The sequence below is a fragment of the Panulirus ornatus genome, chromosome 31 (genome assembly GCF_036320965.1).
Source record: "Panulirus ornatus isolate Po-2019 chromosome 31, ASM3632096v1, whole genome shotgun sequence".
NCBI classification, from domain to species: Eukaryota; Metazoa; Arthropoda; class Malacostraca; order Decapoda; family Palinuridae; genus Panulirus; species Panulirus ornatus.
The window spans coordinates 7307341-7333417 of NC_092254.1; the positions used below are offsets into that span (position 1 = coordinate 7307341).

At 37.3% G+C, this 26077-nt stretch overlaps 1 protein-coding gene across 6 annotated transcripts in view; it reads right to left on the bottom strand.

The window, feature by feature from the left end:
- Nucleotides 1-204: 204 nt before the first annotated feature.
- larp (La related protein) overlaps nt 205-26077 on the bottom strand; it is a 99184-nt gene continuing 73311 nt past the window's right edge. For 3 of the 6 annotated variants that reach the window (XM_071680603.1, XM_071680600.1, XM_071680606.1), the window contains 9 exons: nt 23003-23229; nt 20259-20505; nt 16080-16232; nt 11630-11850; nt 10015-10193; nt 8706-8850; nt 5780-6023; nt 4441-4680; nt 205-2962 (listed from right to left, as the gene is read on the bottom strand). In XM_071680603.1, the coding sequence (XP_071536704.1) occupies nt 2564-2962; nt 4441-4680; nt 5780-6023; nt 8706-8850; nt 10015-10193; nt 11630-11850; nt 16080-16232; nt 20259-20505; nt 23003-23229 (2055 nt within the window). In that variant the 3' untranslated portion in view covers nt 205-2563. The remainder of the gene's footprint in view (nt 2963-4440; nt 4681-5779; nt 6024-8705; nt 8851-10014; nt 10194-11629; nt 11851-16079; nt 16233-20258; nt 20506-23002; nt 23230-26077) is intronic. The other 3 variants (XM_071680605.1, XM_071680601.1, XM_071680604.1) reach the window with 3 other exon arrangements.

Here is a 26077-nt window from a genome sequence, read left to right on the forward strand (position 1 = left end):
TGATGAAGGTGTGCATACATAATCGATACCCTATAACTCTGAGCAAAGTCACTTTTTATATTTACTGTATATCAAATGTTGCATGACCTACATTTACAGTCATCAAACTTTTTTTTTTTTCCATCATCAGAGCACCTATGATAAGACTATAATAAGATGCAGGACTGAAGAGATTTCTGCTGAGGATATCTAAAAAATCATAACTGTATTTAAAGTCTTTTTTTTTTTTTATATCCTTATAATTGACTTAGGTTACAGCGATAAGCTATGGGACAGGATAAGTGATCATGGCAAATATACTACACTCAATTTGGCATGACTCAAATGAGAAAACACAATGACCCAAAATGTAACAAAGTACTATCCCTAAACCTTACTATACATGAGCGTTTTAAAAATAAAATGAGGAAATCACGAAATGCATCTGCCGACACACACACAAAAACTGGGATTTTACGTGTGTAAAGTAATTTAATAACAAACCTTTTGTACTTTTTTGTCTGAAGGCCAATCAAAATAAAAATAAAAAACTTAAATGCAAACAAGTATCAATATCAGAAAATGGGAAATAAGAAGCTACACCATTTTTAGTTAATGCATACTAGCAACAACAAAAATTTAACCCAAAGTGTATTCAATGCTGTCCCTATGAATTATTTACAATTTTATATGACATAACTTATAAACTAGAATAATCTATATATTTGTTATAATAAAACAATTTTGTCCCGCTGGTGCTTATTAAAATATTTTCACAGCAATATGCTTATTGAATTTCAAGAAAAACAAAAGGTGGCACCATTAAGATATTTATCACATAACCACAACAATGTCATATTTACATGTGGTACATTCTGTAAAATGGTGCATCCTTTACAATGAAATAAGCCCTATTTCCCCTCCCTCTCCCCCAAAGCATCTTGTTTTACTGTAGTTGCACAGCAACCTCAGTGCTACCTGACACACTTAGATTATTACCAACTATATACAAGTGGAAAGGAAAACTTTATGCAACTTCCCACATAAAACACCACTGCCAAAATATCAACTATGGGATGAGAAGCTTTATGTATCAAGGAAAGCCACTTCAGATAAAAAGGCAAATAAAATCTACCAGAAAATTCATCAAATAGACATATAATGTCTACAAACATTAGAAAAATAAACCTAGGTAGTAATCAACCTCTCTGAACATTGTGGAAAACATTCCAGTCCTTAATATCTCAATTGTGGAAATATATGATGAAATGAGCACCTACTTTCATTACGCTTCAATAGATAATGAATTTGTCAAGAATTATATAGTTCTCGATAACATTCAATTCCAAGGGGTAATGCATGCAAACTGGAGACAAATCCAGTATACCCCAGAGATTAAAACTGGATTAGAAGTGTTCCTCAGAAAGTACTTCAATAAAGCTTGTTTCTTATATACTGAATATGATACTGAGAGCTTTGCTGAGATACTTACAAAGGCACAAACCACTGACCATATCAAATTATCTTGCATCCCCACTGAAGAAGCTGCCCATAGAATCAACAAGTCTTTAAGATGCAATCTTAACTACTGTCAAGGAATATTTGGGCTTTTATATATTACATATGACATACATTGGTGATGCCAGCAGAGGATATTAATTAATGAAAATTTCCTGAAAATCTTACAGCCAGCCAGAGAATTTTACAATTAACTCTGCAGAAAATTAAAGGTACTGCACATCCAGTTTACAATATCGACCTTCAACTTAGACTGCAATCTCCCCCAAAGGCCAAGAAAAGATTTTCTCTACTTCCATTCTGATCAGCTGCTGAGCTACACTTTAAAGTGTTAATAAAAGCTGCAAAATGGATTGTGGCTGGCAGCAACTACTATTCTTATACATGTGTTTATACTATATATGTATATGTGTGTTTGTGTATGTATATATATATATATATATATATATATATATATATATATATATATATATATATATATATATATATATATATATATGAAAAATTGTATAAATTATTAAGTCATATTTTCTAATATCTGGTGCAATAATCAATACTGATTAATGAGTAAACAATCCAATATTTACAAATATATACTTTTCCTATACTTAGGTTCTAAGATATTCCCCTTCGATTGGAAAAAGAGAATATTATGATAAGTAATGCAGTTCTACTTGTGAGTTTGATGAGATTAATTATGAACAACAATTCCTCAAAACCACAGCAGAACAATGTAACATTTATCAAAGAGTTGGCATTACTGATCTGGAATTACAGGGCGAGAAGGTTCTTTTGTTTCTAATCCTTAAACCACTAAAAAAATAAAGATTTACTTAGTTTGTGAAATATATCTTAAAAGTATAGCCAACAGACTCAACGAACACAATTAACAAATAGAAATATTAACCCCTCTCACACAGTCATATCAAGAAATTCATAACAAACAACATATTGTTTTTTACTGCAATGAGCCACTGAATATTTGCATATAAACATATTCCTCAACAGAGGAACCTGAGTTGGCTCATCATTCTTAAAAAGAAAAGAAAAAATCAGCTACCAAACCCTAACTTGATGAGCTTGGTGGCTGAGGAACAGGAACTGGAGCTGTTTTTGAAACTGTCTTTGGGGTACTTGATGATTTTGTTGATTCTGACGGCACTTTTGTTATACTGTCTGATTTACCCGTTTCAGATTTTGTGGTATGATTTACTTTACAGGTTTTCATTACTGCTGGTTTTGACATATCTGCTTTTGACAAAGTTTCCTGTTTAGTTTTAACTTGACTGGAGCCTTTGCAGTTGTCTGTGGGTTTTAATTGAGATTGGGATTGCTGAGTTTTGGCTGTAGATGTGGATGTGTTAGTCTTGTACTGTGTTTGCTTAGGTTTCCTGTAAATTCCACTACTCTCAGCTCTTTGCCACTGCATTTGTCCACTTGAGTGTCGACTTCTAGATCCACCAACCTTAAAAATTAAATAAATACAAGTTATATACAATAAAACACATAAGAAAGGAAATTGAAAAAATGCATCTTTACAGTCTTTTAAAAAATATTCATCTGTACATGACTGGAAAAACGCTCTTGGACAATGCTATTTTGGTCACATCTCTTCCAAAACAGTTACGAGCAAGAAACATTAAAGTAAACAGTATTTGAAATACCGAATTTGGAAAGCACATACACCACTCCCTCATTTAACAATGGGATTCTATTCCTAGAGAGTGTTACTCTAAGTGAAATATCAATAAAAAAAGACTCAATTTCTTATTGACTTCCAATACTATAAGAGAAATGTATTCTTACAAAAATACATTTCTGTCAACATGCAAAAAATTTATACAAATGATGACTGCACACAATAATAAACCTTATAAAAGATAATACCGACAATGTTTAACAATAGTGAAAATAAAGTGATGTTGATATCTATCCTCCAGCCACACTCACTTTCCATCACAGAACTTATATTACAAGACACTTCACATACTCTTAGAGGAGTAGCTGCCTATGCACTGACACTGATAGTTTCTCTATTAGCTTTAACTGTTGCTACTGTAGAGCAAGTAAAGCCTATAGTAAGCTGAATATTTAAGTGGAAAGTAAAAGTTCGCACATCCATTGAATTGGTATGCTGTTTGATAAAACAGAAAAGTTGTGTATGTGCTGAACAAGCTATGTAGATGACACAAGTCTGACTGAGATGGCTAACCATGTGGGCTGAAATGTCTTTTGCCTTTGCCTTTAGGTATAGGGGCCCATACAATCACAATCACAAGAGGTGGATGATGGATAAATAACATGAATGATGTGTAGGAGGGTGATAAATGACAGGTCATCTGAAATAGTCATGAGTAGTCTGTGCAGCATGGCTAATAATGACAGACTCAGGTCTCAGCATACCATACCATGCAAACGAAAGGAAAAATGACAAAGTTTAAGTTATCCATCTAAATCACTGACACCTGTTCCTACCTGGACTTTCTCAAGGGAGTGGCCACAGCAATAGAGTCTCCATAACTAATGAACTCTAATGGCACTTCTTAGCCTTTAGTGTCTCAGCCTAAAGAGGCCACTGGCAGGGGTCAACTCTACCACAGTGTTTGCAGAGGCTTTTACCTAAATGTTTCTACTGATTATTCTACTTATGGCTCCTGCCTAATGTTCCTACCAACTACTTGTACCTTATGCTCCAGCCTAAATGTTGCTAACAGAAGCTTCTATCTACTGCTCCTACCATTTTGCCAAAAGGCATAGCTGGTACATAGTGCTCACTGCAGGTAAATCTAGAGTTATGAAGAATGAGCTGTGTAAGTTAAGCGTCATCAAGTGTTATGTATGACAAGGAAAGATTGTATGTTCATGGGAAGAATGCCAGTAGTCCACATGTGGGTGAGGCAGAAATTTAAAAGTTACAGAAAGGAAAATCTAGCTTAAACTTACCTTCATTACAAAATGTTCTCCAGAGCTATTTCTTACTCTTGTATGTTGATGGGAATGATAATCCACCTGGTGAGGTGCTTCATCACCCTCTGAAGCCCGACGCTGTCGCCGTCTGGCCCCTCCACAGTTGTATTCATACTTTTGGTGACCATCACAGGTTCCTTCCATCGTGCCTTCATTCTCTGATCTTGTGCGTATACGTGCTTTTCTAGCTTCTCGGGCTGCATCATATTCTTCAGGCTGAAAAAGATGATAAATCATTACAGAAGATTTATTTTCTTTATTCTTAAGTTCAGAGAATGTCATATTTTCTCTGTCTATCTATATTCCCAAATCCATGAGGTGTTATACTCTGCCATGATATCATACATCCACATCCTCAATCCATGCATAAGAAGCAATGTACTCTGCTTTTCGTTAAAACCTTTATAACTGACTTTTCCCATTGGTATGATGACCTATATGTACTTCATACACAAGTCAACAGGCCACTGGCAAGAAGACAACTCTAGCACAGCATTTGCAGAGGCTCCTACCTAATGTTCCTCCTGACTACTTTTACTAATGTTCCTAATGTCTTATTTATTTTAAAATATTATTCTAGGTGTTGTATTTAACTTTGAATATTTATTTGTATAATATCCTAGTGGGTTTTCATAAGAACAAAGCCTTAAACCTTTCATTGAGCCATGCGACCTTCTTGGCTTTATGCTGTTCAGTGTCATGCCACAATTATGACTCTAAACCCACAACTTGTCAAATAAGGGTTAAGCAAGTCATCTTGGCACAGAGTAAAATATAAAAAGCAACTGAATGCAGAACAAAATTAAATGTAAAGAAAAACCCATAATCATCAAGGTCTGTTATCTGTCAAATCAACATCCTCCCACATCAAAAAAGAGGAAAGTATACAATATTTTTGAGTTTCTTCAATACTGTATAATGTAGATATATCATACTGGAATTTTTTTCACATCAGGGAATTCACAATAAAAGGACTACAATGGAAAAATAAGGCTCATGTTAGTATTTCCGATACCTTAATCAATGAATAACCACAGCTGTAAGCTGATCTGGAACCATCAAGTCTCATAACATTTGTTTTCAAGGCATTTTTCTTTTAACAAAAACTCTCAATTCTGATATGTCAAAGTGAATTATAAAACTTACTGACAAAGATTAGGTTTACAAAAAGTCTACTTTTTGCCATCTTTACATCAAATCTAAATATGCAACAATTTTGTGATGGTTACTGAAAATGAGTGCAATGAGCAGCAATCAAAATTTTATGAACTAGATATATTTAAAAAAATCAAATGACACTGGAATAAACACTTACCATTTCTACTCTAAAATCTTCAATACTCTTATATTTTGCTAGCCTCTCTTTAAGTCTCTCTTGCACCACAAGAATACCACTATTTTTGTAATACTTGAGGAATGCCCAGAATTTTTCAAGACCATAAAGTTGACCAAAGTCAGTATCACGTAAAGTTTCTTCCTGGAAGTCATTATAGATTTCATCTCGATAGCGCTTCTCCAATCCATAGCTATAGAACCGGAATAGACACTCCAAACCATACCTGTGGAGAAAGAATTCAGTTCAAGTTCATTACATTGTTGGGAACATTTGTCTCAAAAATCTAAATTAGCAGCTTCGGAAGAAATAATGTGGTTTCAAAAAGACGGATGATTTATGGACCAGGTGTTTGCTCTGCAGAATATTTGTGAGATACTTGGGAAAAAGGAAGAAATTTTTATGTGGAACTAATAGATCTGGAGAAAGCATACACTTACATTGACAAAGATGCCTTATGGATGGTGTTAAGGATATATGGGGTAAATAATGTCACTAAATGCAGTGAAGAGTTTCTGTTGGAAGCTGAGAGAGTATGGCACATGTGGAAAAAGAGCTATCAGTAGTTCCCTGGTGAAGGATGGTCTGCATCAATAATGTGTAATGTTACCACAGTTGTTTATTCTGAATAAAGACAAGGTGGCGAAGGAGTTACAAGTAAGAGTCTAAGAACAATGACTGGGTCTGCAAGGTGCTGGAAGCAGACGGGTTGGAGGTGGGAAGACCTATATCCTCCAAAAACAGACTCAAGCAATATACTTTCTATGCTTAAATTTAATGTATAAGTCTCCCATTTCGCCAGGAAAATTTACATGATCTACTGTGTTGGTTATTGGTTTCCGTGTTTCTTATATGCTACTTTCGTACAGGTATGTCTTCACATCATTGTTCCACCACTTCACTTCATTTTGGTAAAAGGCTAGTTACTTACACAATGGTACATATGCTCCCTACACTACTTTGAAAGTCTTCCTGAAGCTTTCCTTATAACTATATTGTATCATCCCACATATGCCTGTCAAGAACAACGAGATCATTAAAATCTGGTATATTTTTTGCAACTCTATTTTGCTACATCAAAATTCACAATAAAAGATATTTTGCAGTGAACAGTTGTACCAAACTTTTCACCAACCTAAACATTATCGACAAGATCCTCATTTGCAGCTAATATGAAAGCTTGTGTGTTCTCAGTGCAAGTACATTTCCCAATTAATTGTATCTGGGTGCAATCAATTAACCATATTTAGGGAGTGTCCACCCAGAAGCTTCTGGAAAGGGATTCTCCTCCTCACTTGGACAATGGTATGTTAAAATCTCCAACTATGATCCAATCATATTCATTAATTTTCTGCTTACAGATCATAAACACTTTTGACTACCTCTGGTGTCTGTACTGGATGCCTATGCACTAATCTTAGTTTTTTCTTACTAAAATTAAATTTGATTTCTACAAAAATGGAGTTTACTTTATCAATTACTACAATACTTTCTGCACATGCTTAAGACGATCTTTAACAAAAAGCAAGACAACACCATCTACTTTATCCTCTCTTATTAGTGATAAATAGTGTGTAGCCAGGAACTGCAGACTTGGCAATGAAATCTTATTTCTCTTATATAACCAAGATTTTGAAATGAAAGTTGTAATTTTCTTCCAAAACAGTTGTCCAATTTTGAAAATTCATTTGGTATACACTGGGTATTAAAATAAAATGTTTTGATACAAGCCTGAGATCTATCATCACTGATGATTTATGGGTGATAGTGATATTAATCCCAGCTTTTTTTCATACTTGAGTGCCATTCCTGTGATAGCAAGGTAGCACCGGGAACAAACAATGAAAGGCCTCATCCACTCAGACTCATTCTCAAGGTGCCATGTGTGATGCATCAAAACACATCCCTATCCACAACCAGGCTCCATAGACCTTTCTATGGTCTGTGTTCTTATGTTGCTTATAACATTAATGGATAAGATGTGGATTCACACATCGGCAAAGAAGTCAAATAAGGATACATGTTTTGAGCCACAGATAAGGCTTGGCGCATTGTACTACATCTAGCCACAAAGCACAATTACATTTTCTTTGAAGATTAATGGATGACTATGATGCATTTATACATTTTCTTTTCACCTATGAATAAGATATGGAATCATACATCAGCAGGGAATTCAAATGAAAAAGAAAGTTTAAAAAACATAAAAGTGGTTCAGTGCGATGTACTATGGCTGGCCAAAAATGTGACCCATCTTAAAAAATTCTAAACTATGCATCTCCTTCCCTCAGCACACACCTTTACGATCTTTTCCACATTCTAATTCATACCAGCGGTCCCATGCCTCCCAACTGTACACTACACTGTCAACTTCAGATTTTCTACAGCTGTTTCTATCCCTTCCATCAAAGCAGCCAAAGCATCCACTCAGATCCTCTTGTGATGGCTGCAATTCTTACTTTCCTTATAATTGGAACACATGGTGAAATACTGAGATGGTATCAATATGAAGTAAATACTGAAAAGTTTGCTCCTTAAGAAATGAAAGGGGAAAATAAAACGCCATATGATTAAAGGCAAGAGCGACAAAACAAAAATGCTCATGAAGAAGCATTGCTTGAACCATCATATCATATACAGTAAAATGTATGCCGAGTTCAATACTGAAAGAGATACTGTGTCGGGCCTGTACTCCACCTTTACACTTTCACTGTTGCAATTGTTAGGACTATGTAACCTTATGAATTCACTGCTATGACAAATGTGCACAACTAGTTATAGAATATGTACTTCATCCTACTAACTTTTTTAAAAAAGTCACTGTATTTTCAACCAATCTATGAAGAGAGCTTCAACAGAATAATTTACAAGTCCTTCACTTATTACATCTAACAAAGCATCAACTAACCTGTAGCCAACTTTAGCATCTTCATTTGCCAGTCTTCTGAATTCTTCGTACATCTTACGGTTGAAGTGTTCTCGTAAGAAGAATGACCAGAAGCGGTATAAGGTATTCATTTCAGCACTCTGCCCAATTCCTAGTTTCTTTCGTTCTACAATTAATTTAGAAAAAAAAATTATTTCTTTTAAATGCTACAAACAACAGGGATGAAATAAAAAGGTGATTTTGCAGACAATATTAAGCAAATTTTGTTATATTTTCGTAATCTATGCCATTAAATCTTATCGCTATGGACAAATATTATGATTTTGCAAATATGAATTTTCAACAATTCATCATTAAATCCTGCTCTCAGAAAAAAATTTTGATTTTTCAAAAAACACAGTCAACTGCAATAGCTACAAATTTTTCTTTCTATACATGCTATGCCTGCTCATTCCTCCAGGCATGTTAATGGATACTAAAGTAAGCTTATGAGAGAAAACAACTGAAATATGAGTACATATCAAAAAATGTCTAAATCTTTAATTAGTATGCATAAGCAGAGGTTTATGAAATACACTGTATATATCACTGCAGGTTATAAACACAAACAATAATAAAAGGTACAGATTATGTTAGTCTGGAAGCGAACAAGGGACAGCATAGTCCTCCTAACCCTGACCTATGTAGTTGAAACATGGCCATGTGATGAGTCACACAGAAGAAGAATCCAGGTTGTGGAAATGAGTCATTTGAGAGGAGCATATGGTATGACTAAATGGAATGAAGAAAGTAAAGAGGATGTGTATGAGAGAAGTGGTTTGGCAGGAAATGCAAAGGGAACGAATTGTGAAGTGGCAGATTGGGAGAAACATCATACTCTGAGGTTGTCTGGGTATGTGGAAAGAATGCAAGATGAGGTCTTTACAAGGAGAGTGATGTGGGGAAATAAAGTAGAAGAGTACTAGAGTACTACAAAATGAAAAAACATGCAACCAATTTCTGTGCTAAAAATAAATATGTATGGGATCAGCCAGTCTAACAATGAAAAAACTGAGATAAGGTAAAGTATGTACCTATCTATAGAAGGTCTGAAATAGCCAAAGAGTAAAACAGTTCCAGGGAATCAAAATTATCTTGTGGCCACTGGCTGAGCAAGGGCCTGGGGGATAATTGCTCGTCATTTCTAACCTGTTTTCATTACTGTTCAGACAAAAATAAGTTTACTTACTGCATACTGTTTCTCTCTTTGCTATAACTAAACAGTCTCCAAAGAACTTTTGACAGAAAAAAATCTCTTGAACTCTCAAGCTAAATATAACACAGCACCTACCTTTTAAGCATCTTGCACGGTATTTGTGGTAGACTTGTTGTGTGAAGCCATTTTCCTTTAGAAGAGAATGTGATGGGTGTTGGAAGGTTGGTAATGAACCTGGTAAAGATCCATAAGATCCATAACTGCTTCCAAAACTACTGGACAGCTGATTCTCATTTGGACTTGCATTTAAATCACTGTGGATGAAGATACTAAAGTTAAGTAAATATCAAGAATCAATATTTCAGTGAGTGGTTATCCTTTGTCCCTATTGAGACAAACTTCTTGACCAACAATACATGCACATATATAACAATGGTTAAAATCTATTTAAAAATCTTTCTTTTGGAATTAGCCTTTACCAAGCTAAAAGGAGAGTATTTCTGTGTTAATACCCCTTTTTTCAAATCAAAGTCAGTCCAAGAACATGAATATCAAATTACAACTATATTTTCAATGCTTAAAAAAAAAGTATACCTTTACCTATCCCTTCTGTAAACCTCCTAAAGAGCCCAGGGATCTACCTATGTCTGCTGGGTGGGCCCAGGGGACATAGGGTATGGTGATGCCTGTGGTAAGGTGTGCAAGACAATTTAGCAGGTATTCGGCATATTTAGTGTGAAAGTAGCATCTTGGGCATATGGGGTCTTCTGGTATACTGAATCTGTTTTCAAAGTTGTAAATATGGGCAGAATTCAGTATAGATAAGAAAGTAAAATTCATACATCTATGGGGAATGTAGTTTATATGTGTATATACTGCCTGTCAGGTCATTTAAATGAGCATATGTTGTCAGTGTTGTGTCTTTAGGGGAAAGGATGGATATGTAAGTATAGGGCATTTAAGTGTGGGGCTAGGGTAATCCCTTTTGTTTCAAGATGGAGGTTGGTGATTAATTATCGCGTGGTTTGGATTAGAAAGATCTAGTGCTACAGCAAAAAAAAAACTGGGTGCTGAGCATTTTGAGGTGGGATTTTTGAAGTCTTTCTTTTATTGAGCAGATGCTGAATGCTCATGGTGAGCTTAGGTTTGATTTTGGGCAATTCGTAAAGTATCTAAACCAATGGTTACCCAGTGCTTTTTAGCATGAAGATAACTAAAACTTAAGTCTACTTACATAAAATCATACATATTGACTTTCTTCAAGAGATATCTAAAAACAAACTACTTATATATAAAGACAAAATATTTTGGCTTCTTGAAAAAGTTCATCTGACTATTTACACTGACATTGTCATCCAAAATTTCTCCATTACTTTTATTCCTTCCAGTGAAGAATGGAGTATATCCTTCCATTTAGTGACTATGGGCCAGGGTGCTACAGCAAACCCCCAGTTGACAAAGAAATGTCCCAAAATAGTGAATACGGTTAAAACAAGAATCCCATACTTCAATAACTTTCTATTTCTTTAGAAGTTTGTCATCTTTTTAGGCTTCCAAGTCTCATCTGGCTTGCCATCATGTCTAACTTGTTATTTCTGCTAATAAAAACTCCTCAATGCCTCTAGATGCTCTACTACAATTCCATATATTCATTACATCTTCCACAGAGAATCCCTATCAACTCTATCATATCCAGAAACTTGACACAAATAAAATATTACTACTTTATATTTCATAACAAAAGCTTCACCTTATTGAGCCTGTGCGTGGTTTGTGTTCTTTGGAGTCCATCACCCAACCAACATGACTTTCCACTGGTGGGTTCTGGGAGTGACGTGTCTTCTTTTTCCGTGGTGTTCGCTGGTCTACATTTGCCTTTTCTTTCACCACTGGGAAAAAGCGAGCAGCCTTTCTAGATCTTGGAGTTTTTGGAGTTGGTGGAACTACATCTTCATAGGGATCCTCAGCCCCCTGAATGGGTAAGATATAAAAACAGCATATTTAATTGGCAGTTACATTGTTCATAATAATGCATACATGACAGCTATCAATTAAAGACCATGCAATAAAAAGGTTTCTTGATATATCTAATCATATTCAATCCTTTAGGTTTACACAAATATTATGATACATAAACAAGAGAGATATCTAAAATCACAGGGAAATAGCAGTACAGTATGAAAGAAAAAAAAAGAATATAGTTTTTCATATCAGTGAAGTAGTCCCAGTTACAGACAAAGATGAGCCACATTTGCTGGTTGTTATGTGTAAAGCATCAAAACCAAGCTCCCTATCCACAACCAGGCCCCACAGACTTCTCCAAGGTTTACCCTGGACACTTTGCACGCCCTGGTTAAATCCTCTGGCAGAACTTCAAACCTCGTATACCACATTGTTCCAATTCACTTTATCCCTTGCAAGCAAGCCTTTCACCCCTGTGCATGTTCAGACCCTGACTGCTCAAAATCTTTTTTGCTCCATCCTTCCATCTCAATTTGGTCAGCCCATTCTCCTTATTCCCTCCACTTCTAGTGCATATATTTTCTTTATCAACCTTTCCTCACCCATTCCCTCCATATTTCTAAATCATTTCAGCACACCCTCTTCAGCGTTCACCATCACAATCTTTTTATTACCACACCTCTCTCTTACCCTTCATTACTTACTCGATCATACCACCTCACACCATATTCTGTCCTCAAACATTTCATCTCCAACCCTCCTCCATACAGCCCAATCTATAGCCCATGCCTTGCATACATATAATATTGTTGGGACTACTGTACCTTCAAACATACCCATTTTTGTCCTCCCAGATAATGATTTCTCTTTCCACACATTCTTCAACACTCCCAGAACCTTTGCCTCTTCATCTATCTGATAACTCACTTCTATGGTTCCACTTGCTGCCATGTCCTAACTATCCACCAATCTATTTCACCGAGACCTGTTCCTTTCTGGAAGTCTCTCAAGGGGGTAGCCATGGCAACAGAGTCTCCATAACTAGTGAACTTTAGTGCCACTTCTTAACCTTTAGTGCCTAATCCTTAACAGGCCACTGGCAGAGGGCAAGTCTAGTGCAGTGTTTGCAGAGGCTCCTACTAAATACCTCTAACCTAATGCTCCTGCCAAATGTTCCTTCCAACTACTACTACCTAATGTTTCTACCATTTTGCCAAAAGGCAGGGTTAACAGAAAGCTCACAACAGGAAAATTTAGTTATGACGAATGAGCTGTGTGAGTTGTGTTATCAAGTGTTATGAGTGATGAGGAAAAATTGTATGTTTGTGGACAGAATGCCAGTAGTTCAAGTGTGGGTAAGGCAGAAAGAAAAAAAAGCTACCTGGGTTAGAGAAGTGTAACCTAATAACCACTGAAGTGCTGGCTCACTATGCAGCTGTTACTTAACCTCCCAATACCTATGCAGGTAGCACTGGTAGTATATACCTTCATGATCGTCAACTGCCTACCAACTGCCACCTGCTGCTATGTCCACCCTCAAGTATCAAAATCACTTCATTTCCTCCAATTCTTTGCCATTCAAACTCACACCCCAACTAACCTAAGCGTTCTTCAACCATGGTAAAACAAACAACCTTGTTTTTATTCACACTTACTCTACAAAAAAATGTATATAGTTTGAGCAATTGGGGTCAGAACATGCGGGAGGGTGAAAGGCATGCACAAAACCGAGTAAATTGAAATGATGTGGTTTACTGAGGTTAAGATGCTGTCAATGGGCTAAACCAGGGTATGTGAAACTTCTGGGGTAAACTAAGGAAAGGTCTGTGGGGCCTGAATGTGAACAGGGAGCTGTGGTTCTGGTGCATTACACATGAAATCTAAGGAATGAGCATGATCAGATGAGGCCTTGTTTCTTATTTCCTGGCACTACCTCATTGATGAAAGGGGTAGCAATACTGTTTCTTGAGGGGCACAGTAGCACTGGGAAAGGATGAGGGTGAGCAAGTATGGGCATATACATGTATATAAATGTATGTATGTATATATGAGTGGTTGGGTCTTTCTTTGTCTGTTTCCAGGCACTACCTTGCTGATGTGGGAAATGCTGATCAAGTATAATAAAAATAATAATACCAATTTATTTATTTATTTTCTTTGTCGCTGTCTCCCACGTTAGCGAGGTAGCGCAAGGAAACAGATGAACGAATGGCCCAACCCACCCACATACACATGTATATACATACATGTCCACACATGCAAATATACATACCTATACATCTCAATGTATAAATATAAACACACACACAGACATATACATATATACACATGTACATAATTCATACTGTCTGCCTTTATTCATTCCCATCGCCACCTCACCACACATGAAATAACAACCCCCTCCCCCTCATGTGTGTGAGGTAGCGCTAGGAAAAGACAACAAAGCCCCCATTCGTTCACACTCAGTCTCTAGCTGTCATGTAATAATGCACTGAAACCACAGCTCCCTTTCCACATCCAGGCCCCACAGAACTTTCCATGGTTTACCCCAGACGCTTCACTTGCCCTGGTTCAATCCATTGACAGCACGTCTACCCCGGTATACCACATCGTTCCAATTCACTTTATTCCTTGCACGCCTTTCACCCTCCTGCATGTTCAGGCCCCGATCACTCAAAATCTTTTTCACTCCATCTTTCCACCTCCAATTTGGTCTCCCACTTCTTCTCGTTCCCTCCACCTCTTGACCCACATACCCTCTTGGTCAATCTTTCCTCACTGAATCATTCTGTCCATGTGACCAAACCTTTTCAAAACACCCTCTTCTGCTCTCTCAACCACACTCTTTTTATTACCACACATCTCTCTTACCCTATTATTACTTACTCGATCAAACCACCACTTCTTGAATGTCAGAGGTGGAGGGAACGAGGAGAAGTGGGAGACCAAATTGGAGGTGGAAAGATGGAGTGAAAAAGATTTTGAGTGATCGGGGCCTGAACATGCAGGAGGGTGAAAGGCGTGCAAGGAATAAAGTGAATTGGAACGATGTGGTATACCGGGGTAGACGTGCTGTCAATGGATTGAACCAGGGCAAGTGAAGCGTCTGGGGTAAACCATGGAAAGTTCTGTGGGGCCTGGATGTGGAAAGGGAGCTGTGGTTTCAGTGCATTATTACATGACAGCTAGAGACTGAGTGTGAACGAATGGGGCCTTTGTTGTCTTTTCCTAGCGCTACCTTGCACACATGAGGGGGGAGGGGGATGGTATTCCATGTGTGGCGAGGTGGCGATGGGAATGAATAAAGGCAGACAGTGTGAACTGTGTGCATGGGTATATATGTATGTGTCTGTGTGTGTATATATATGTGTACACTGAGATGTGTAGGTATGTATATTTGTGTGTGTGGACGTGTATGTATATATATGTGTATGGGGGTGGGTTGGGCCATTTCTTTCGTCTGTTTCCTTGCGCTACCTCGCAAACACGGGAGACAGCGGAAAAAAAAAAAAATACATAATGGACCTACAACAGTCTTAACACAAAAAATTAAATATTATCTTTACATAAATATCTAAGACTATTTAATATGTTTACAATGGGTGGAAAAGGGTTGTCCTCATAGTTGGTCTGTATGATCACAGATCAGCGCAATGTGGCCAAGGTATCAAATATGTTAAAAGAAGCATAAGCATATGCAAGCCACCTGCAATTCAAGGAAAAGGCAGCAACACATAGAAAAACTAATCTAATCCCACCACAAATGTTTAGTTAGTAATCAGGTCTATGAGTGTTACCAGATTGTGTGAGCATGAGGTTAGTCATCTCTGGCAAGGGTATATCAGTGACAAATGGAGTGCAAGTCCATCAAAGAACTTCACACTCCAAAGAAGCCCATCACTTCCCTACTACAAGTTGTAGCACAGCCTCAGAGCTGCATGACCCTTGCAAGTGTGTTCTGGGGTCACATAATCAATCAAAAATGAATTAGGTCAACGTAATATTTCAGTAAAACTACTGGGGCTACTGACAAGCATCTGATACTCTGACCTAGCTTTATCAGCTAAAATCTGGAGCAGTACTGAAGCATTGAAGCTGACACCAACTTTTGCTTACCTGACTCATGTAGTGTGCAAATCACTCATTTAGTATGGGGTAATAGCATAGGGGCTGCATGGGTGTCCCTTTCATCACCAAAGCAGTATTTGGGGAAAAGCAAAGTAAACATGTTAGCATACCTGGAGTAGGTGTAGGGGAGGGGGAGGGGGTGGGACCTCTTGGTTAACTGGGACAGGTGGGTTGTTGGGTTGCAAGGACTCCATCACCTCTTGACTTATCATTGTAACCTGCTGTGTCATTGCTGCTGTCTTCGTGCCTGTCGACCGCGGGAACTGTGGCAGATAATTAAATTCAATTAAAATTTTTAATAAAAATCAATATAAACTTTATAGTGTTAACATGTCATTATTAACACTTAACACCAGGACCTCTTTTACAAAGAGATCCTGGGTCTATAACCCCATGATCCAATATCCACTGGGATCATGCAGCTCCAAAGCAGCACAAAGTGGGTCAGGAGAGAGACCGCTTTGAGCAAGAAATTCTGATTAAACTGTTCCCTGTTTTGTCATATGACAATCACACAATGTTCCCTCTTTTGTCAAATGACAATCACTCGATGATCCCTCTTTTGTCAAATGACAATCACAAATTGTTCCCTCTTTTGTCAAAAGACAATCACACAGCCTTACAAAAGTTCACTTTCACTCACAACATAACCTCAAAGAGGAGGAGTCCAGTAACATCTGTTAACATAGCAATCAGTAAAGCTATCCTAAAGTTGACAAAAGGAGAATAATAGGAAAATCAATCAAAACAACATACTTCAAATTAAGTTTAAAATTAAAAAATAACATTTCATTTCATATGAAAGGTGTTGTGATAGCCAAAAAATTATTTAACTTTACACAAAATTCTTACCAATCAGGTCACTAATGCACCCAATGACCTATTTTCATGTGGCATTTGAGAGAGAATACCAGGCTTTCATACCAACACAGTGTACACACAGAAAAAAAAACTAACACTTTTTCTGGGAAACAATATGACACTAAGGTCGAATGATTTTGAGAAAAGCCTATTTGTCTGCCCTCACATTGGTAGCCCTAATTTCATGATACTGTAATATATAAACTCTGGGAAACAATATGACACTAAGGTTGAATGATTTTGAGAAATGCCTATTTGTCTGCCCTCACATTGGTAGCCCTAATTTCATGATACTGTAATATATAAACTGCTAGCGGCATTTCCTACCATTTGCCACAATAAATGTTCTACTGATTTCATATTTCAATAAAAATAACTAAAGTGGAGGTACAATAATCATTAGAAAATGTCCTACATTCAAGCTTACCAACCCTTCTGAGATGACACAAGTCATACCAATAATTTCTAAATTCATTGGAACCATTCGATGCCTGAAACCTAACAACAATGAGCAGGAGTTAAAATGATTTAACAGAAGGATGATAATTTCTTTTTCAGGAAAAACTTTTTTTTCCTCTTTCATACGTTTATGCTATTTCTCACTTCAGTGAGGTAGCACTGTGAACAGACAAGAAAATGGTCTCTTTCACTCACATACCCATTCTAGATGTCATGTATAATGCAATGAAACCATGTGGGCATTGTGTGGGGGTCCGGTGGTGTTCTGTGGTCGGGTAGTGGGTGTGGTGTGGGGGGGTTCGAGCAAACTATTCACAGCCAGGCCCTAAAAACCTTTCTGTGGCTTCCCCTACCTGCTTCATATCCCCTGGTTCAGCCCACTGAGAGCAAATTGTCCCCTGTATACTACATTACTCCGATTCATTCTATCCCTTGCATACCTCACACCTTTCTGCATGTTCAGGCCCCAAACCTTGAAAGCATCTTTCACTCCATCCTTCCACCTCTTACTTCACTTCCCTCTTATCCTTCCTTCCACTTCTGATATCCTCATACTCATCCTTTCCTCATTCATCTTTTCCATATGTCCAAACCATTTCAGCACACCCTCTTCAGCTCTCTTACTACCACACCTCGCTCTTACTCTTATTTCTTATTAAATCAACCATCTTCACACCAAAGTTGTCCTCAAACATTTTTTTTCTCAACACATTCACCCTCTTCTTTCCATTTTTGTATGGCCTATGCCACACATCTATACAGTGCCAATGGGACTACTATACCATCAAATATACCAGGTTATACCATCAAATATACCAATCTTAGCTCTTCTTCAATGCACCCAAAAACTTTTTCCTCATCCATCCTATGACTCACTTTTACTTCCATGATTCAATCTGCTCCCATATCCACTCCCTGACATCTAAAACAATCCACTTCCTCCAAGTTCTCTCTATTCAAATGCAAAGTCCAAATAACCTGCTTTTCTTCACTGTTAAACCTAATAACCTTGCTTTTATTCACATTTACTTAACTTTCCCCTTTCACAAAATCTACCAAATTCAGACACCAGCTTTAAAATTTCACACTTGCATTGCTCACCAGCACAAAACAAATGTGTCATCTCCATGGACCTCCAACCTTGACAGACTGCATTCATACCCATCACTCCATGACTCTTGCATTTATCCCCATCACCACCCCATCCAAAAACAGATAAAACAGCCAAGGTGTTAGCAAACAAACCCTGATCTAGACCCATCTTCACCTGATGCTACAGGAAGATTAATCTTGCCAATACAAATCATTCACTGCTCAGCCATGGGACAGTTACAGAGACACTCAATAATCATGATGTTACCTAGACATACATCACTGGGTAAAGAAGCTAACTAATTATATCATCCCTTGTCAACTAAATCCTAAATTACATCACTGGCTAAAGATAACCACCTCAATAAATGAAAACCAGTAAGAGCAATCTCAAACAATCAGAAGACAGTTATGTTTGCACTGGTCATACTGATTATTACTTTCTTACTAATCATTCACTTCACATTCAATATGTCTAAAACAAATGGTCACAAATAATAAAGCCAATTCTGGGACTAATCAAAAGGCAAGCTTGCATTTGTGCACTAATCTGTGTCTAGGTATACAAATTCTAAGCAGTTATATTGCTATAAAACTCCCCCCCCCCCTTTATATACATATTTGCCATTTCCCACGTTAGTGAGGTAGCATCAAAAACAGATGACTGAGCCATGGAGGGAAAAAATCCTCACATGGCCTCTTTCTGTGTTCCTTCTTTTGGGTATGTAAAACAGGAGGGGAGGATTTCCAGCACCCTCTCCAACTCTTTTATGTCACTTTCTGGAGGAAGTGAAGTGTTTTGGATATCTGGGAGTGGATTTGGCAGCAGATGGAACTATGGAAGTGGAAGTGAACCATAGGGTGGGGGAGGGGGAAAAAATTCTGGGAGCCTTGAAGAACGTGTGGAAGTCGAGAACATTATCTCAGAAAGCAAAAATGAGTATGTTTGAAGGAATAGTGGTTTCAACAATGTTGTATGGTTGCGAGGCATGGGCTATGGATAGAGTTGTGCGCAGGAGGGTAGATGTGCTGGAAATGAGATGTTTGAGGACAATATGTGGTGTGAGGTGGTTAGATCGAGTAAGTAATAATAGGGTAAGAGAGATGTGTGGTAATAAAAAGAGCGTGGTTGAGAGAGCAGAAGAGGGTGTTTTGAAGTGGTTTGGTCACATTGAGAGAATGAGTGAGAAAAGATTGACAAAGAGGATATATGTGTCAGAAGTGGAGGGAACGAGGAGAAGTGGGAGACCAAACTGGAGGTGGAAAGATGGAGTGAAAAAGATTTTGAGTGATCAGGGCCTGAACATGCAGAAGGGTGAAAGGCGTGCAAGGAATAGAGTGAATTGGAACAATGTGGTACATCGAGGTCGACATGCCGTCAATGGATTGAACCAGGGCATGTGAAGCGTCAGGGGTAAACCATGGAAAGTTCTGTGGGGCCTGGATGTGGAAAGGGAGCTGTGGTTTCAGTGCATTATCACATGACAGATAGAGACTGAGTGTGAATGAATGGGGCCTTTGTTGTCTTTTCCTAGCACTACCTCACACACATGAGGGGGAGGGGGTTGTTATTTCATGTGTGGTGAGGTGGCGATGGGAATGAATAAAGGCTGACAGTATGAATTATGTACATGTGTATATATGTATATGTCTGTGTGTATACATATGTATACGTTGAGATGTATAAGAATGTATATTTGGTATGTATATATATGTGTATAAGGGTGGGTTGGGCCAGTCTTTCGTCTGTTTCCTTGCGCTCCCTCGCTAACATGGCAGACAGCAACAAAGCAAAATAAATAAATAAATATACAGAATTTCTCACAATATCTGGAAATTTTTTTCTACATGTGAATACTCTAAAAGTTGCAGCTTACCCATTCATTATCCTCCCACAAATCCTGCTCATAATAGTACAGTCCATCATTAATAACCTTGGCCAATTCTTGAGTCATTTTAGTCCGTGTCGTCCAGTCACCAGTTCGGTCAAATCCACCATGCTTAGGAGGGCGACTGGCAATACCACTAGCTGGAGCTCCAGCCGCAGAAGGAGGAGATTGCGTCACTATTAATAGTTTATTTACATCTTGGTCACTGATTTCATAGTCACTTTCATCATCTGACCTGAAAGAGTGACAGTTAGTTATGACACCTCTCACCCTCCTAAGGTGATTATCACATTTTTTAACAAAGAATGACAATCTTTACAGCATCCACCTAATCTATCATGAACCAAAATTTAAGGTACTGTATGTACCTTAGTAGCATGCATATTTTTTTCACTCATACTTTGCCAATGCACATTTTGACTTGACACTGAATGCCTTTATTTGAAAAATGTTCATCAGTGAGGCAGATACAAGTATACTATTCATACTAAATGGAATAAGAAAATAACGAAATATTAAATGCATCACTCAACTTTAATGACTACTCAATTCCCATTCAATACACTCTCAAGAAAAAAGGTAATTCTTAAGAAACTTTAACTAGTTTTGCAGTTCAAGATATCAAAACATTCAAGCATAATAACTGTGTGAATAATGGATAAAGACTGGTAAAAGCTGGGCTTGACAGCAATGAATTCAGAAAATGGTGGGTTAACTATTCACCTTAATAGCCTGTTAGTGCTAACTGGTACACATGAAATGTATATCACAGTGAATGGCATTACATATGAAGAATGCCACTCATAAATATATTTTGTATGATGGCACAACAAATAAATTTTGACAAATTTTGGGAAAAGGTGTGAAAGAAAACAAAATATTAAGGTGCGAATGAAAACAAATATTAGACATCTGTAACTGGATGAGCTCCATTACCATTTGCAAGAATCTTCAAGACAATTATGCAGCAAAAAAGAAGTGAGGATGAATGGACTAAACTATGACCTTCACTCTGACCTTATAACCCAAATATCTACCAACTCTCAATTGTTTTTAACTGTGAATCTGGATGAAAATAATTTTCAGTTATGCTGTTAATACCCATAAAACAACATCTCTTTATCTCAAAACCAACAGCATCCCGCTCTACCTATAAAAGGGGTACATATAAGATCCAACCATCAGGTTTAAGCACTGACATATTGAAGACAAGGATGGTCCTTGCCCTTTTCCTCCTGAAACTCTAATCTGAATACCAACCTCATAATACCTCAAAAACTACAAAAAGTATCAAACTTTTCATGTATATTTGTGATATCCAAAATATAAATGGGAACTTTGCTTTAAGACCTTCACCATAATCTGCCTACTATCCACTAATATAATGTCCAGTCATCAATATTTATCTTTTACTTAAAATGGATGAGGATAAGTAATGGCAGGAGAGGTGGACAAGGCAGTAGTAATGGTGTTGGTAATTTTTTTTTACTGCCTTTCTCCAAAGTCTTAGTTTAAGTAAGTTTCTTTCAATACATAAAAGTATATGTAATTCACATTTCAATATGACATGGACATCCATTGCCCACCGATCTGCTCAATATGTTTTTGTTGTCAATTGTGCTGCATCTGGATTGTCAATTTCAAGAGCTATCACCATCTTGTTTCACTTTCCTCTTTTTCTTCTTCACTTTCTAGCTCACTAAGTTTATATGACTCAACTGTATCCATGACATCAGCAATTCTTACAGTATCTTTGCCTGGGATTTAGAGCACAGATGGTTTGACTGAAGTGGATATCATTCTCTTCTTCAACATTTTAATGGCTACTGGCTTATACATTAAAAAACAACTGGCTCATTGTCTGGCATCAGTTTCACATGTTGACACTTCTTAATATTGTCAACATTTTCCTTCCTGTCAATAACTCAGGCATGAAATTTAAGAGGTTGCTATAACAAGCAGTCAATAAGTTATTTTTGGTGCTTCATTATAACATCCCTCAGTGAATGGGTCAAAATAATGGGGATAGTACTTTACATTATCCCTGGGGATAGGGGAGAAAGAATACTTCCCACGTATTCCCTGCGTGTTGTAGAAGGCGACTAAAAGGGGAGGGAGCGGGGGGCTGGAAATCCTCCCCTCTCATTTTTTTTTTTTTTTTTTTTAATTTTCCAAAAGAAGGAACAGAGAAGGGGGCCAGGTGAGGATATTCCCTCAAAGGCCCAGTTCTCTGTTCTTAACGCTACCTCGCTAACGCGGGAAATGGCGAATAGTTTGAAAGAAAGAAGAAAGAGTACTTTACGTAAGCATGCAATAGAAAATCCAACTGAAAATGTGCCAGTTGCATCATAAGAATATACATTTATCTATTTTCCTCAAAACAAATTCTGTTTGTCACCAATGTGTGCTCATTGTCATAACGCAATGAAGTGAATTCATTAGTACTGAACCTATGTAAACTGTACTAAGGTATATGATCATATAAACAATAATTGTTATATGGGATACAGCACACTAGCAAGGTATGATACAGTACATTTGGTTTCTCTCAACACTCACTTTCTTTCATTTATGACTTTTTACAAATATATGAAATTCATATGCTGATTTCATGCTGCTACCAACAGATTATCACAATTTCATCCCTTTTAAGCACAAGTACATGGGATATAATTTCATCTGGAAATCAAAACTCCCTTCTATTCCAGACAATACTTAATTCATATACTTACCATTCACTAAAATCATGATGTCGTGCAGTCTTCGGTAGTATGTCAAGCTCCTCATCAAACTGGAAATCAAGCTCTTCTCTTGTGTCTTTGTTGAAGCACAGAGGTTCCTGAGGTACTCCACGGCTCTTTTTATCAGCATGAGACTTCTCAGCTACAGCATCTTGTGGCCGCTTCTGATCTTTTTCCTTACCCTCAATGTCTCGTCTTAGACGTCCCTTCCTTTTAACCTGAAGTAAAAATTCTTTCTGTATACTTCAATATTAATAATTATCTCCAAGTCAGACTAATTCAAGAGTGTTTTCGCCTGCATCGAAGTTAACTCTTTTTACTTCCCTATCTATTATCAGTACACCTGACAGGATGACAGGATTACATTCTTGTAGATCTATCATCCTCATTGTGTCACTATATTTTTCACTAAAACCCGAGTTAACTGGATATCTATTTTCCTAGCCAAAATTTGCTACTTCTAAAAACCTTACCTAATCCAATGATGGGGAGGGATATGCTGATCTAGAAAGACAAGACATCATAAGAGAGAGATAAACACTCTTAAAAATGGACAAAACCTTTGAAAACATTACCTAAAATGATAGTAGGGAGGACTATGCTGACTTTAGGAAAAAATTAGAGAAACACTTTTCTAATAAGATTAAGGTCTACACTAATATGGGAAAAAGTAAAAGTACAGGTAACATTAAAATCAACAGAATCATTGAAACCCTCATTTATAGGCAGAAGGACTGCTGCTCTAGGAAAATGTCAGTTAGCTTATATAAGTGAAACACTAAAAATCAACAAAACATAAAAACTATACCTAACCGAGGCTAGGGGATGCAATGCTAATCTGGTAAAATGTAAAAGGTAAATGCTTTAATAAATAAACTGAACCTATGAAAACTTTATCTAGCTTTCTCCCTATAATTACTGTATTTCTGATACGTAGAAAAAAAAAATTTTTACTGACAGTACTTATTTCTGTGTTATCCCTAAACTGGGATGTTATCAAACCTTAAAATGATGGCACTTTATCAATAAAGTAAAAGATTGCAATACAATGTTAGCAGCCTATCCCATCAGTGATTATGAATGAAAAATCTCTTGCAAAATCATTTGGAATACCATTCCATCCACTACAGGTCACTTGTGAGGAACACTTAAGTTTTCACACATGATGGTCTTGATGAAATTTCACCATATGTGCCGATGTGTGCAAATAAACTAGAAAAACCTCGAAATATTGGTCAAGATGTCACTGGAGAGCGGCAGACTGCCAAGGGAAAGGAAAAAAGCAAACATCCACCTGACCATAGGAATGGAGAGCAAGAACAGGCAAGGAACTACAGACCCTCGTTGCTAATGAGTGGTCAGTAAAGTTCTGGAAAAGATAATCAAAAAGCAGCTGGATGACTTTCTACAATGCAGGAATTGTCTAAGTGCGAGACAGCACAGCTTTAGGTAAATGTCATGCGTAACAAACCTCTTATATTTCTGTGCAAGAATGAGATGTTTTAGACATGATACTGTAGAGTATAGAGAGACAATTAAGCATGGTAATAAACTGCTGATAAACATACGCACATTAACACATTCCCCGGTTGCAGAGACTTCCTTTCCCCCCAAAGTTTCTCCACCATGGACTGTAATGCCACCACAATAGACTTATTCCAATCAGAAATCACAGACAGACAAGAGAACCATCCTATACGTACCACTGTGAACTTTATAAAAAATCCATGAACAAGTGCATACCTAAGCAAGAGAACAGCTCAGTTTTCTGGTAGCTGGGCTATGTGGTACATCAACTACTATATTACTGTATTTACTCAACACTTAATGTTCAACCAAGCTCATAATGTGTACACCTTACCATTTACAGTGTGAACATCCCTATATATCTGCCACTCTGGCTATCTAAAAGTACCTCACCCATATGCTTATGTGTGGAAATATCCAGCTCAAGCTAATTTTAAGCTTTTGCATGATTAGTTAACACTATTATGACCTCTCAGTTCTGTAATATCTGTAATACCTCAGCTGTGTATTTTCAGCCGAATGGCTGCCTAAATCCAATACAGCTTTATTCACTTATCTATTAAAGCTGATTCACCAGGCAGTTATAAGGGAGGACAACTTCTTTGATGACAATTTATATTATCCCACTGAAAAGGAGCAAACAAAACATGTCAAAGTAGCCTTCTCTAAATGGGTAGAGGTGACAAGTAGAATGCCAAAGGGGTCTGTTCTAGGACCATTTATCTTGATCTATGTAAACAACTTACCTGATAGTATGGACTCCTAACAGAATTTGTTTGTAGATGGTGCATTGGTCATGAGGCTATGGAAAGCAAGGAGGACTGCATCAACTTTCAAGATGACCTATACAGACTCCAAAGTTCATCTGACACATGGCTGGTGAAATTCAACCTGAGCAAATGTAAAGTAATTGGGATGGGACAAAGTGACAAGAAGGCCTAAATATGATTATTATCTAGCAGGAAATAAGCTTCTGAGTTTTGTATGTGAGAAGGTGCATGGGAGTCGACATCATCCCTAACCTGTTGCCACAGCCCCACATAGGGAGATTAACTGGGGGGACAAACTGTCTCCGGGTAAATATTAAAATATCTTTAATCCTGGTATTATAATTTTGTTTTGTCACACACAAAGGTTTACACAATTATTCTCTCAATTATACCTTAGAAATACAAATCTCTAGATAACAAAAATATGGTTATATGATTAGGTCATACTATTTATCGATCTGATGTTTTATAACATAACACTAACAATTTTGGATGGGAGTGAAAGCACCACAATCAATACGCATTGGTAGATCTGCTATGTTCTACATGTTGGTTGTACCAAAAACATTAAAACTAGTAAGAATGGGTACTGTACAAAGAGATGACAAGTGCGACTAGAAAAGAACAAGCTTTAGAGTGATGATGGTCTTAGTGATGGTGAGATGGTGGTGCTGCAGGTGACAATGGTGAGATGCATCTGGACAACAGGACTGTGGTGATGGGAAAGGCCACTCTTTTGAAGAATTTTCTCAGCAGCAATGACAAGGAA